This window comes from Malaclemys terrapin, chromosome 25 (assembly GCF_027887155.1).
Source record: "Malaclemys terrapin pileata isolate rMalTer1 chromosome 25, rMalTer1.hap1, whole genome shotgun sequence".
Classification (NCBI taxonomy): Eukaryota; Metazoa; Chordata; order Testudines; family Emydidae; genus Malaclemys; species Malaclemys terrapin.
In genome coordinates, this window is record NC_071529.1 from 15,855,088 (window position 1) to 15,867,402 (window position 12,315).

General features: G+C 62.8%; 2 protein-coding genes across 2 annotated transcripts in view; one reads left to right on the forward strand and one right to left on the reverse strand.

Annotated features, from left to right (window-relative positions):
* STAT3 (signal transducer and activator of transcription 3) overlaps positions 1-12,315 on the reverse strand; it is a 295,156-nt gene that overhangs the window by 264,307 nt on the left and 18,534 nt on the right. The gene's annotated exons all lie outside the window — the stretch shown is intronic.
* On the forward strand, positions 61-10,364 carry TUBG1 (tubulin gamma 1). The gene is made up of 11 exons (XM_054014240.1): positions 61-194; positions 954-1,066; positions 1,953-2,120; positions 2,402-2,470; positions 3,881-3,960; positions 4,559-4,685; positions 5,569-5,655; positions 5,896-6,045; positions 7,949-8,101; positions 8,592-8,753; positions 9,607-10,364. Exons 1-11 carry the CDS (start codon positions 146-148, stop codon positions 9,802-9,804), a joined length of 1,356 nt encoding a protein of 451 aa, XP_053870215.1. The 5' UTR covers positions 61-145; the 3' UTR covers positions 9,805-10,364.

A 12,315-nucleotide genomic window follows, 5' to 3' on the forward strand; every position in this document is an offset into this window, starting at 1 on the left:
GGACGACGCTCAGGGGCTGGGTTAACGGCGGTTCCCCGGACGCGCAGCTCGCGCATGCTCAGTGCCGCTGGACGCGGGCGGGAGGACGCGAAGGCAGCGGCGGGCGCAGCGAGGAGCCGGGCCGGGCCGGGGCGCAGCGGCCGAGATGCCGCGAGAGATCATCACCCTGCAGCTGGGCCAGTGCGGCAACCAGAGTGAGGCCGGAGGCGGGGCGTACACTGGGGGAGGGGCTTGGGAGGGGGCGGGGCGTATAGTGGGGAAACTGAGGCACCGAGCAGGCCCGGGGCCTAGGCCCCTCCCCTTCCCCTGTCACTCAGCCCTGCAGCGGCAGAGCCGGCCATAGAACCCAGGCGTCCTAGCCCGGCTGGGGGGGCACTGGGGGCAGCGGGGGGGGGGTCTCCCCTCCAGCCCGCCTGAGCCCCGGCTGGGGTGGGGACAACAGGGGGGCAGCGGGGGGGGGGTCTCTCCCCTCCATCCTGCCTGAGCCCTGGCTGGGGTGGGGGCAGCAGGGGGGCACTGGGGGCAGCATGGCGAGTCTCTCCCCTCCAGCCCGTGGGGGGCTGGGGGCAGCAGGGGGGCACTGGGGGCAGCGGAGGGGTCTCTCTCCTCCAACCCGCCCGAGCCCCGGCTGGGGTGGGGGCACCGGGGGGGTCTCTCCCCTCCAGCCGCCCGAGCCCTGGCTGGGGTGGGGGCAGCAGGAGGGCACTGGGGGCACCGGGGGGGTCTCCCCTCCAGCCCGCCTGAGCCCCGGCCGGGGGGGGCAGCGGGGGGGTGTCTCCCCTCCAGCCCGCCTGTGCCCCGGCTGGGGTGGGGGCAGTAGGGGGAGGCTGGGGGCAGCGGGGGGGGGTCTCTCCCCTCCAGCCCGCCGGGGGGGGGGCAGCAAGGGGGTACTGGGGGGAGCGGGGGGTCTCTTCCCTCCAGCCCACCCGAGCCCCAGCTGGTCTCTCTTGCAGTCGGGTTCGAGTTCTGGAAGCAGCTGTGTGCCGAACACGGCATCAGCCCCGAGGGCATCGTCGAGGAGTTCGCCACCGAGGGCACCGATCGCAAAGACGTCTTCTTCTACCAGGTACGGCGGGCGCCAGCTCTGCACCTTCCCAGGGCCAGAGCCCATCGCTCAGATCCAGCCCAGGCTGGATCTGGCCCCCTTCCCCTGGACAAACAGAAGGCATTCCTCCTCCACAGGGACAAAGCCCTGGAGGTCTGGCACTCTAGCCGGCCCGTTGACATAATGCTGGTATCTCTAAAAGCCTCCCAGAGCCAAGGTGGGACCTTAGTCGAGAGTTTTTGGTTCACATTTCCTCTCTGTTCTCTGTGGCTGGAGCCCAGACTGGCTTTTAGGGTCAGCAGTAGAAAGACCCAGTTGTTATTTCAATTCACAAAGTCCATCCCTAAGTCTGGATCCTTCTCTATTGATGGAGCCTATCGCCTCTGTTGGGAACAAACCCCCCCTCTTGCTAAGTTCACACTGGGGAGTTTCTGGCCACCCCCCCTCTCTTTCTAGCCAGCAACCCACATTCAGTTTGTGAAAGGGGCTGGCAACCTCAGTCCAGCCCCAGCTCATCTCCTTCAGTGGCATCTCTGCCGAGATCTACTGCTTAACAGCATGTTGTCATGGCCTGGAGCCTGGTGTGCCGTGGTGGGTATAGAGTGCTGGGGACTCAAGAAGAAGTTCATATTTGTTACATAATTTCTCCAATTGTGAGCTGTTTGGGTCAGGGCTCATCTCTTTGTTCTGTGAGGTCTGACCCCCAGCGTGCTGCGGGCCAGGTGCTCCCATAATACAGACAATACATAATCGTTTCTTTATCTCGTCCATTGTGCCAGGATCCAGTAGAGGTGTGTTATACCTCTCTCCGACCAGTGGGGGGCACACTCTGTCACGCTCTCTCTTTTACAATCGGGAATTGTGCCCCTGGCATGTTTCTAGGCCCTCTTGTCCTTCCCTGTTACAGGCAGATGATGAACATTACATCCCCCGAGCTGTGCTGCTGGACCTCGAGCCTCGAGTGATCCATTCCATTCTGAACTCCCCCTACGCCAACCTGTACAACCCGGAAAACATCTACCTGTCCGAGCATGGCGGCGGGGCTGGGAACAACTGGGCCAGCGGCTTCTCACAGGTAACAGGGCTGGAGTTGGCATGTGCAACCATAGTTCAGAGCCCTGGGCTTGAGATTTTGTCAGGGACGCCTCGCCTCCCAGCAGGCGCTGGCATGTGATTGCTGGAGCAAGCGCCGCACCTTTCGGCAGGGACTCACTGGTGACAGCTCGCCACCAGCAGGATCTGCTGGTCTGGCTGGAAGCCTTGTCTCCCAGCTGACGTGGCTTTGCATTATGCCTGGGAAGCAGCTCCTCTGGGGAAAGTACATGGACCGAAGCTTGCTTTGGTTTTATCTTGCAGGGGGAAAAAATCCACGAAGATATCTTTGACATCATAGACAGAGAGGCTGATGGGAGCGACAGCTTAGAGGTAAAGAAATGCGGAGGCCTCAGATTGGCTTCCCTTGCCTTTTGTTTTCTGAGCCAGACTGCTTTTTTCCGAGCGGGAGCCCATTCTAAGGTCTCTGCTGTGTTTGCATGGAGTTGAAGTCTCTAGGGAAGCCTGGCAGTTGTGACGATCTCTGGGGGTCATGGTGCTAGGCAACAAGCATGTGGAAAGGGTTAATCCTAGACAGGAGGCCTTTCCCATCTCTGCCACATCCTCTTGACCTTCCCCTCGACCCCAGCCCTCCTGAGGCAAGCAGGAGTTGCCCCTACTGTGTGCCCTACTGAGCGTTTTCCAAATCCAGTTAAAAAGAACTCCAGCGTTGGACTCTTCTCAGGGGAGATGGTCAGCACTTACCAGAGCTCACCACTAGGAAGGGCTTGTGATATTTGGCCTCCATTTACCTTCTTGTCATTTCATCCCACTCCTCCTGCTTGTCTCCCCTAGTATCAGCCTGAACAATTTCTCTCTCTGCTTCCGAAAGGAGAACATGCTAGCCCCATATCTGTGCTGTCTGCACCTCTTGGCAACCGTCTTTCCAGGTTGGCCTGCAATGACTCTCCTGCTCCAGTTAGGAGAAGCTCTGCTGAAGTGGCATCTGCCTGCTCTGTCCGGGCCTTGCAGTCTGAAGGGTGTTCAGTTTGGTGCCATGGGGGGGCAGCATGCAGCTATTTTCAAGAGGGCTTGGGCCAGCGGAGGCTGTTGCGTGAAGAGCCCATGCAGCTGGTTTCAAAGGGATTCAGCAAGTCAGAGAGGAGGTGGACGCCCGACTCTTTGAACCTTCTGTTGCTCCCAGTGACACTTGAGATTCCTGGGGCAGGAGGGAATCTCGGTCTTTGAGCGGGTTGACTCTGGGCCTCAGATCCCACCTGGGCTGTGGTCAGCTTCACCTTTACCCCAACAGAGAGAGCCCCCTGCTGTTTACATCTGGCTGTTGCATGGCAACAGGGGAGGGGAAAAGGCGATTGGGAAATAACAGTTGGCAAGAGGCCTAAGGAGCAGGTGGGAGGATGGCTAGGGCAGGTGGGGGAGGGGCTTGGGATGGGCTGAGCTCGTTTTGTTTAACTGAATAGGCGGGGGGGGGGGGGTAGCCCCTTCCAGCGTCTGCCTGTCTCCTGGGAAGCTCTGAACTCCGGCTCCAGGGGCTGTTCTCAGTGGGTACAGAGAAGTGAGTTCCTGCAGTTCCGACAGGAGCGCTGCGATTGGTTTGCAGCTCTCTGTGCCTCATGGGTGTTTGGTGACTGCCTGATCGCACCAGCGGTTCTTGGCACAGATCCAGAGGGAGGCAGCCACCATCTGTCCTGGCCTAGGCTCTGGCATTAGCCGGTGGCGTGGCTAGCCCCGTTTGGCCTGTGAGGGTAAGCCCCCCCTAAGCTGCCTTCCCTTTGGTTCCAGGGCTTTGTGCTGTGCCACTCCATTGCTGGTGGAACAGGCTCAGGGCTGGGCTCCTATCTGCTGGAGCGACTGAATGACAGGTGAGTCCCCTGCTGGGGGAGGCTGGCCCTGCCTGGGCGTCCTGCCAAAGCATGAAGCTGGAGAGCGCTGACTCAGAGCCGGGGCCCCCGCCCCCACCCAAACACTGTCTTGTGCAATCCCTGGCAGGCCGCCCAGGGGATGGGCCGGCTCCTGCTGTGTCCAGGGGAGGCTCTGGAATTGGACCCCTGCTCTGCAGCCTCCCTGTCGCCTCTCAAGCCGCTCTGATCGGATGGCTGCCTTCTGGAGCTCTGCCCACGGTGGGCAAGGCAGGAGGCTGCAGCCAAGGTCCCTGCGCAGCCGCCCCTGCCTGTCCCAGCATGCAACCTCGAGAAAAGGCTTGTGAGCAGCTGCTTAATCAGCCGGTGGATGGCTCAGCCTCGCCCGTGGCTTTGTCTGGCAGCCTCCTCCTGTGCTGTAAGATGCAGCATTGCTGGGACAAATTCCTCTCCTCCCTGGGAGCAGACTTTGGCATGCCATGCAGTGACTCACTGCCGCCCGGCACGCTGGAGACTGCCGGGGAGCTCGTGGGAGGGGAGCGCTTAGGCGGTGGCTCTGGGACATTAACCAGTTAGGTGTCTGGGCGCTCTCCTCACTCAGGTATCCCAAGAAGTTGGTGCAGACCTACTCGGTCTTCCCCAACCAGGATGAGATGAGCGATGTGGTGGTCCAGCCATACAACTCCCTACTGACGCTCAAGAGGCTGACTCAGAACGCTGACTGTGTGGTAAGAGTTCTGCTGCAAGCCGGAGCGGGACCCATGGAGCCAGCCCCAACTCCCCATCACTCAGTACAGGGGCCCTCGAAGCTCTAACCTGCACAGACTGACATAAGTCAATAGATCACCCTCCTCTGAGGTGAGGGCCAGCATCTACAGAGCACTGAAGGGCCTATGAGCTCTGGCAGAGCAGAGGGGCCTGGTGAGCCCCAGCAGACTGCCCAGAGCTCCACTTCTCCCCCCGGAAGGGCTGGTGGCTGAGCCAGGCCTGCAGGGCCGGAGGGGCTTGTGACAGCGAGGGGGAGCATTGGCTGGGGAGGTGGGGGCCAGCTGCCTCCTGCTCTCCCTGCTACTCCAGGCCTTGGGCTCGCAGGGGCAGGGGGCTCTGGTGTACACACACAGGGGAGGTCGGGGCTCCCACAGTGTCATTTGTAATCTGCCCCAGGGTTTGAAGCCAAGGGTCCAGCAGCAGGCCCCACCATAGGCCTTTGGGCACATACTAACCAGGACGCCTGCTCTCGGGGGTTCCTCGTCTCTGGCACTCGGAGGAACAGGCACGGCTGCGTTGGCAGAACAGCCCCTGTTGGACGGCACCTTCTCTCCCTACCCTCCTTTTTTAAACTGCTTTAAGACTGCTTGGGCCTAGAGGATGGATGTCTTGGGAGGGCTCCGGGAGGAGGAGAAGAGCTTTCTCTTGCCAGTGTCAGTTACGCCCCGGGATCGCCGGCCCCAGGAATGTGTCTGCTGGCCCAGTTGTGCTGTGGTATCCAGGCCCGCTGAGCTGTGGCTGTATGGATCAGTGCTCTCGCCCGGGGAGCTGGCCTCAGTCAGTGGCTTGGCCTCCTCTGGGCCCTGTCTGCTCGGATGGGGCCGACTTTCTTTCTTTTTTCAGGTGGTTCTGGACAACACAGCCCTGAACCGGATCGCCACAGACCGGCTGCACATCCAGAACCCGTCCTTCTCCCAGATCAACCAGCTGGTGAGGAACCCCACTGGGGAGCGCCTGCTCTGGTGACTCAGCCCCATGTCTGGGCCAGGGCTCCTCTCGGTGCTGGCTGATGAGTAGCTCCACTGGGGGGCTCGGGGTGTGGAGCTGGGACGTTTCCCTTGCTGCACTTGTGACTCCCCTTCTCTAGGGAGTAAAAGCACAGCTGAGCTCTGGCTCCAGGGAATCTCTCCAGAGCCTGCAGCCCGACTGTCTCTCCCCTCTCTGCACCAGGTCTCCACCATCATGTCTGCCAGCACCACCACGCTCAGGTATCCCGGCTACATGAACAACGACCTGATTGGGCTGATCGCCTCGCTCATCCCCACCCCCCGACTCCACTTCCTGATGACGGGGTACACACCGCTCACCACAGACCAGTCGGTATGTGCTGCAGTTCCCCAGGCACACGGGCAGCCCTGCGCCATCCCTATGCTGGCTCCCGGTCGCCTCCCGCACCTCAGCCAAGCTCCTCTGTTGTGGCCCTGAGGCTCCCTGCAGCTTAGCTGCTGTCTGCCTCAGCTCGCATGCACTACCATGCACCCCCCCCTCCTCGCTTAGCCCCCGGCATGGCGGGACCCCTGCCACCATCCTGCCTGGCCCCACCCCGAGCTGCTGGGAATGCCTCGGGGAGGGGATATCCCTCTCCCACGCATGGTAAGGATGGGTGCTCACGCTCTGCCAGCACCCTGTCCATCCCAGGGAGTGCAGTAGGGTTATTCCCAGGCTACGGGTGCTCAGATCCATCCCGCTGGGGCAGGACGCCATGGTGCCTTGCCATGCACTGCTCCAGGTGGGAGTACTGGATACCAGCCCCAGAGATCCCACCCCGGTGAGCACAGGCACCAGCCCCCTCTGCAGGGGCTCATGGTCTTTCCACTGGGGCTAGGTGAGCAGGACACTTGTTCAGTTCCCAGCGGGAGCCAGGACTCCACTGGGCCGTAGCGAAGGGCGGCTGGGCCAGTGTTCTGGGTCTGCAGGAGACGCTGCTGGGCTGGCTCCGCGGCACCGTTCTGCTCAGCTAACCGGGCCCTTTCTCCTCCCGTCGACCTGCATTTCCCCAGGACGTTGCTCAGAGAAGCAAATCGGAAAGGCTGCTGGCTCTGAAACGGGTACCCAGTGTGCTCTGTCCTCTCCTGTGCTGGGGGGGACTCTGCGGTAGTTAATGGGTGTCTGACTTAACCTCCCCACTTCCAGCCTGGGGCCACCTCTCTGCAAGTCCCCGGAAGCCTGGCCAGCGGAGCACGCCGTGCCCAGCCTGGGGCGGAGGGGATGGGCCTTCACGCGCCTCCAAGCGAGCCATTGCATCCTGGCTCTGGGGACGAGAAGGGGGGTTTGCTTTCCCAGAGTATTCAGCGGCTGCAGCAGCTGTGGGGCTGGCTCTTCCCCCCGCCAGCCCCCACTGGGGCCAGCCGTTCCTAGTGCCCAGGTGCTGTGGCATTTAATAACAGCCCAGCCAGCGCTCCCCACAGTCACCCGGAGCAGCCACGCTGCAGCTCTTCCAGCCTAGGGCCTGGCGTGCAGCTTCCTTTCACACCCTGCGCAGCCGACGATTAACCCTTCAGTCGCGGCCTGTTGGGGCATGTTGCCTGCTGCAGAGAGCTGCAGCCAGGCTAGGTGCATTATGGGAAGGTAGGGAGTGCTATGGCCAAGCCTGCTGCGTGCAGGGGTTAATTGGGCACCCTCTGGAGAAGGGTGGGGGAGGGTTTGCTGGCCACGTTCCCAGCATGTGAGCTCCCCGCCCTGCCCCATCCCTCTGTGCAGGAGGGGGGCAGCGGGCAGCACAGCCCCGCGTGACATGCCCTGGGGACCGGCTGAGCGGGGCCTGGCTGCTCTGCTCCCCGCGAGTCCCCCATGAAGTGCGAGCCCAGGCCCTGCTCGGGAGCCTCCCCGCAAGACGCTCCAATAGCCGCTTCCCAGGCCTTTGCTGGCTCTCTCTGAGCTCCGGTTAACTCAACTCCTCCAGTGCCAGGGTGGGGGGAGGGGAGACGGGCTGGCTCCCTAGCACCCCTGGAAAGGGCATCGCTCCAAGCCTCCAGGCTGGGCCACCGCTGTCCTGTGACCTCCTGCATGCAGCTCTGTGCCTGTGCATGTGACTGGCCCGCTCCACAGGGCTTGTGTGTGTCTCTCTCTCTCTTTGCTGGCTGGCCAGGGATTGGCCTCTGCTCACTAAGTTCAGGCGAGGGCGGCAGAGCCCCCACGCCATGCATGTGCGTGGCTCCGCCACCCCCCCGGGACAGGGCACAGGGGCGGTCTCCCCCTGAGTGCCCCGTGCTGGCGTTTGCAGGTGGCCAGCGTGCGGAAAACCACGGTCCTGGACGTGATGAGAAGATTGTTGCAGCCTAAGAACGTCATGGTCTCTACAGGGCGGGACAGACAGACCAACCACTGCTACATCGCCATCCTGAACATCATCCAGGGTGAGGTGGACCCGACGCAGGTGAGCATGCTGCAATCCTGGGCCAAGCCAGGGCTGGCTGAGTCGTGCAGTCCTGGGCATCATGCAAGCAGATGCCGCTAGGGCTGGGCGTGGGAGCAGGCCAGGCGTTGCAGTGGGGAGCGGGCTCGGACGCCCACCCACCTCAGCCAGGCTTGCAGGGTCCATGCAGGAAACAGCTGCTGGCAGAGCCGGCCAAAGGGCTAACGTTGCAGGTGCGGCAGGGGCCTGGATTCCGCCCTGGGAAAGGCTGCCTGTCGGCACGTCCTCTGCCAGCAGAGGTGCCTGCCCCACGAGCAGCACTGGGCCCGTGCCCCTTGGTCTGCACAGAGCGTCTGGCCGAGCAACTAGGCCAGCGCTGGGGAGTTCACGGTGCTCTGTACCCGTTTACGCTGCTTGCTGAGGGACCAGCCCCTGGCCCCTCTGATGCTGTGAATCTCACCAGGGCAGGAGGCTGGAGCACCACTGCCAGCTCTTGCCTGTGTCTCCCTAGGTTCACAAGAGCCTGCAGAGAATCCGGGAGAGGAAACTGGCCAACTTCATCCCCTGGGGCCCTGCCAGCATCCAGGTGGCGCTGTCCCGGAAGTCCCCGTACCTGCCGTCTGCTCACCGCGTCAGCGGCCTGATGATGGCAAACCACACCAACATCTCCTCGGTGAGTACGGGCAAGGCCCCTCGCTCCCCCACCCACCTGCCCTGGGGGAGCCGAGTGCTCTTAGCAGGGAGGCTGCTGGGAGAGGCAGGGGCTTTCACCTTCACTTGCTCTCGTGTATCTTTTGACTCGGCTCTTGCCGCGTCTGCCGGCTGCCTCCTGCCCCAGCCCTGCCAGAGAAGGCAGCGGGTGGCACTGCAGAGCGTGGCGGCCCAGCCAGGCTAGAGAAGGCAGTGACTGGAATTGGGGGATGGGGCCAGTTGGTCACCCTGCAGCATTTCCTTCAGTAGAAAGTCATTCTGGGTGCAGTTCCATGCCCCTCCCCCAGCCTCCGACCCCATAAACTCGCCTGCTGAATCCATTGGCAGGAACAGACGCTGTCCGCTGGGTTTGTCCATTAACCCAGTAGAGGGTTCCCTTTGTCCTGCCCTGCGGGGCCATGCTGCCATTGGAGGAACAGCCTCCTTGTGAGAGTAAAGCCCAGGGCCAGGAGGCAGGACTCCAGGGTTCTACTTCCCGCCTCTGTCACTGCCTCCAGGACCTTGGCAAAGTCACCTAGCCCCTTGGCAAGCCCTCTGCTGAAAGCAGCTTGGGGAGCGCAGGGTGTTCCCCAGATCACAGCCTGGCTGTGGTGGAGCCCCAAATGCAGAGGTTTTCTGAGAGCCCTTCACGTGGGCTTGCTCTGCATCACTCTCAGGTGGTGAGCCAGGGTAGCCACAGGGACTCCCCCTCTCCCCAGGGTAGCCATTGGGATGCCCCAGCTCCCAGAGACCATCCAGCACTTTCCCCTGGCGTGTGGGGTGAGGGCCGGGCCAGGCCGTGCCCCCATATTCACGGGGACTTGTGGCCGGCACAGCTGTTCGAGCGGACATGCCGGCAGTATGACAAGCTCCGCAAGAGGGAGGCCTTCCTGGAGCAGTTCCGCAAGGAGGATATCTTCAAGGACAACTTTGACGAGCTGGACAACTCCCGGGAGATCGTGCAGCAGCTGATTGACGAGTACCACGCGGCCACACGCCCCGACTACATCTCCTGGGGCACACAGGAGCAGTGAGCACCCGCAGGCTCCGCTGGGGAGCGTGCAGAGAGCATGGCCCCTTTCCATGTAACTTCAGGGGCCACAAGCCACCCATCTACATGTTAGGCCTCATGGCTTCTGTTCACCCCCTGGGGAGGGACAGAGTGGGACTCACCGGCACAGCAGCACTGCACCTTTGGGAGTCACCTCATTGTGGGGCAGAGCCTGTAGGCCCCTCCTCCCAGCAGGACCCCAGCCCTGGTGGCTCCCGTAGTACAGGGGCCTTTCCTCGGTCAGGGGCAGCGGCTCGCCGCCAGTGGGGGTGTTGTGTGGGAGTAGGGAGCCTTGCCCTAAGTGATCCCCTTCTCGGGGAGGGCGAAAGCCACATGCCCCAGCCTGGACCGGGCCGGGCTAAGACATCAGCCAAGGAGGGAGCGTGGAGGACTTGGCTGAGCTAAGCTGGGCCCCTCAGCTACCCTCAGTCCTTAGCCTGGTTCTTTCTGGGCCTGGGCAGCGGGCGCAGAGAGCAGTGGGCGCTGCTGAGGGCTGTAGCTATTTGCGTAGCTTATTTTGTTTCAATAAAGGCTGTCGCTGCACTGAGCTCTCCCTGTGCTGCCGGGGCATGACAGAGCCGGGAACGAGGGCACGGAGCGGGTGACAACAGCCCCACCCCCAGCCAGTACTGCCCAGGCCCACAATGCTGGGGGGGCCCCTGCAGAGCCAGCTGCCCCCGAGCTGCCTAGGGGAGGCCAGCCCGGGGCTTTTCCCCCAGCAGCAACCAGAGGCCCCAAAGCACCCTGGGAGTGGGGAGCCCAGCCCTGCTTCACTCCTGGGAGCTCCCTGAGCTGGAGTGTGGGCAGGGCCCAGCACCCCATCTAACCCAGTCCCAAGGGTGGTAGAGCCAGAGCTGGCTGTGGTGAGGGTGGGCTGGGGCTGCGGCTGCTCCAGGGGAGCAGGCCTGGGGCTCCCTGCAGGCAGCGCACAAGGCTGTTCTGAGGGCCTGGGGCTGCCAGAGTCCAAAGCCAGAAGGAACCAAGAGTGAATGGCCCTCGGGGCAGGTCCAGGGATTAGTTACTCCCCTGCATTCCAGCCATGGGCCCGTGTCAGCCCTTGCTCTGCTCCACTGAGTCTGGTCTCAGAGATCCATTACCCAGGGAGGTACTTACAGACTGATCAGCTTCCCCCCGCACCCACGCTGAATAGACCGAGCGCCTGGGGCAGGGTTTCTAATCGTTTCTCTCTGTCCTGGCTCCAATTTATCACCATCCAGCTGGAATTGTGGCCCCAGACCTGGGTGGGACGGTCCCAGCCTCTGCAGCCTGCAGAGGGTTAATGTGCTTGGGTTGGTAGCAGCCGAGTGCCTGGCCCCAGAAAGCCAAGGGTGGGTGAAGGCCCCTGCCCCACTGCTAAACCATGTGTCCCGCTTGCACCTTCCCCGGGGTGGAGCAGCCCAGCCGCGAGGCGAGGGGGTCAGGCTCTGGGGCAGGAGGAGCCAGGAAGGGACACTGGGGGCTGTGGACATGGGACCTGCCCAGCTGACAGGGCTAGCCCAGCAGACCCCCAAATGCCATGGCTCAGCCCCAGCCCGCATTCCCCTCCCCCAGAGCAGTGCACTCCCCTGGTGGGGGGTGATTCTGCCACCCCTCCTCCCCAGGGCCCCTGCCAGGCCTGGCTCCACCCTCCTAGCCCATGGCCTTGACTCCTAGCTCAGCCTGGAGTAGGGCTTTGCCTGGGGCCCGTTGGACACTAGCCCCCTCCCTGCCAGGCTGAGGAAGAGAGTCCCAGGGCACCACAGCAAGGGCTAGATTTAGCTGCAGTTAAAGGGAGGGGCTTGGTTCACCCCACAGCCCAGCCCCCCCCCATGAGAGCGAGCAGCTGAGCCAGGCCGGGGGGGCACTGGCTCCAGCCCAGGTGAGAATTAGCCTTTTCCTCTGGTCCAGCAGCACAGAGACGGGAGCTAAAAATACTCCCCTGCCATGTGCCCAGCCCGGCTCCCACGCCCTGCTGGGCACAGGCGGAAGCTGGGGGCTGCCTCCTCCCCCCACTCCCTGGGCAGGTGCCTGGTGAAGCTGGAACTGAGGCTGGGGGAGGTGGCTGCAGCGTTGATTAAATGCCAAAGGTCAGAGCAAAGCAAGGCTGGGTGCCAGTCCCCAGCAGCCCTGGCACTCTGCCTCCATGCCAGGGGTCTCTGGCTGGGGGAAGGGACCAGCCCAATCTGCCAGTGACATGGCCATTGGCCCTTGCGTTAACCCAGGCTCTGCCAGACAGGGCCTTGGGGGCATGCAGCCTGCGTGGAATTGCATCTCCTCCTCTCCCAGGAGGACCCAAGACAAGGCACCAATTTCCTCAGAAAGTCTCCGGGTGAGTGGGCAGCTTAACTCCGCTGCAGGCTGATCCAGGGCTCCAGCCCCCAGTACTGAGCAGAGAGGGCAATACACCCCCAGCCTGCACCCCCAGGCCTGTCCCTCCCACTGGGGGCAGGACTCCTTCACCAATGGGGGGGCAAACAACAGCTGGGCTACCCACGCATGGCCCCCTGGGGAGATG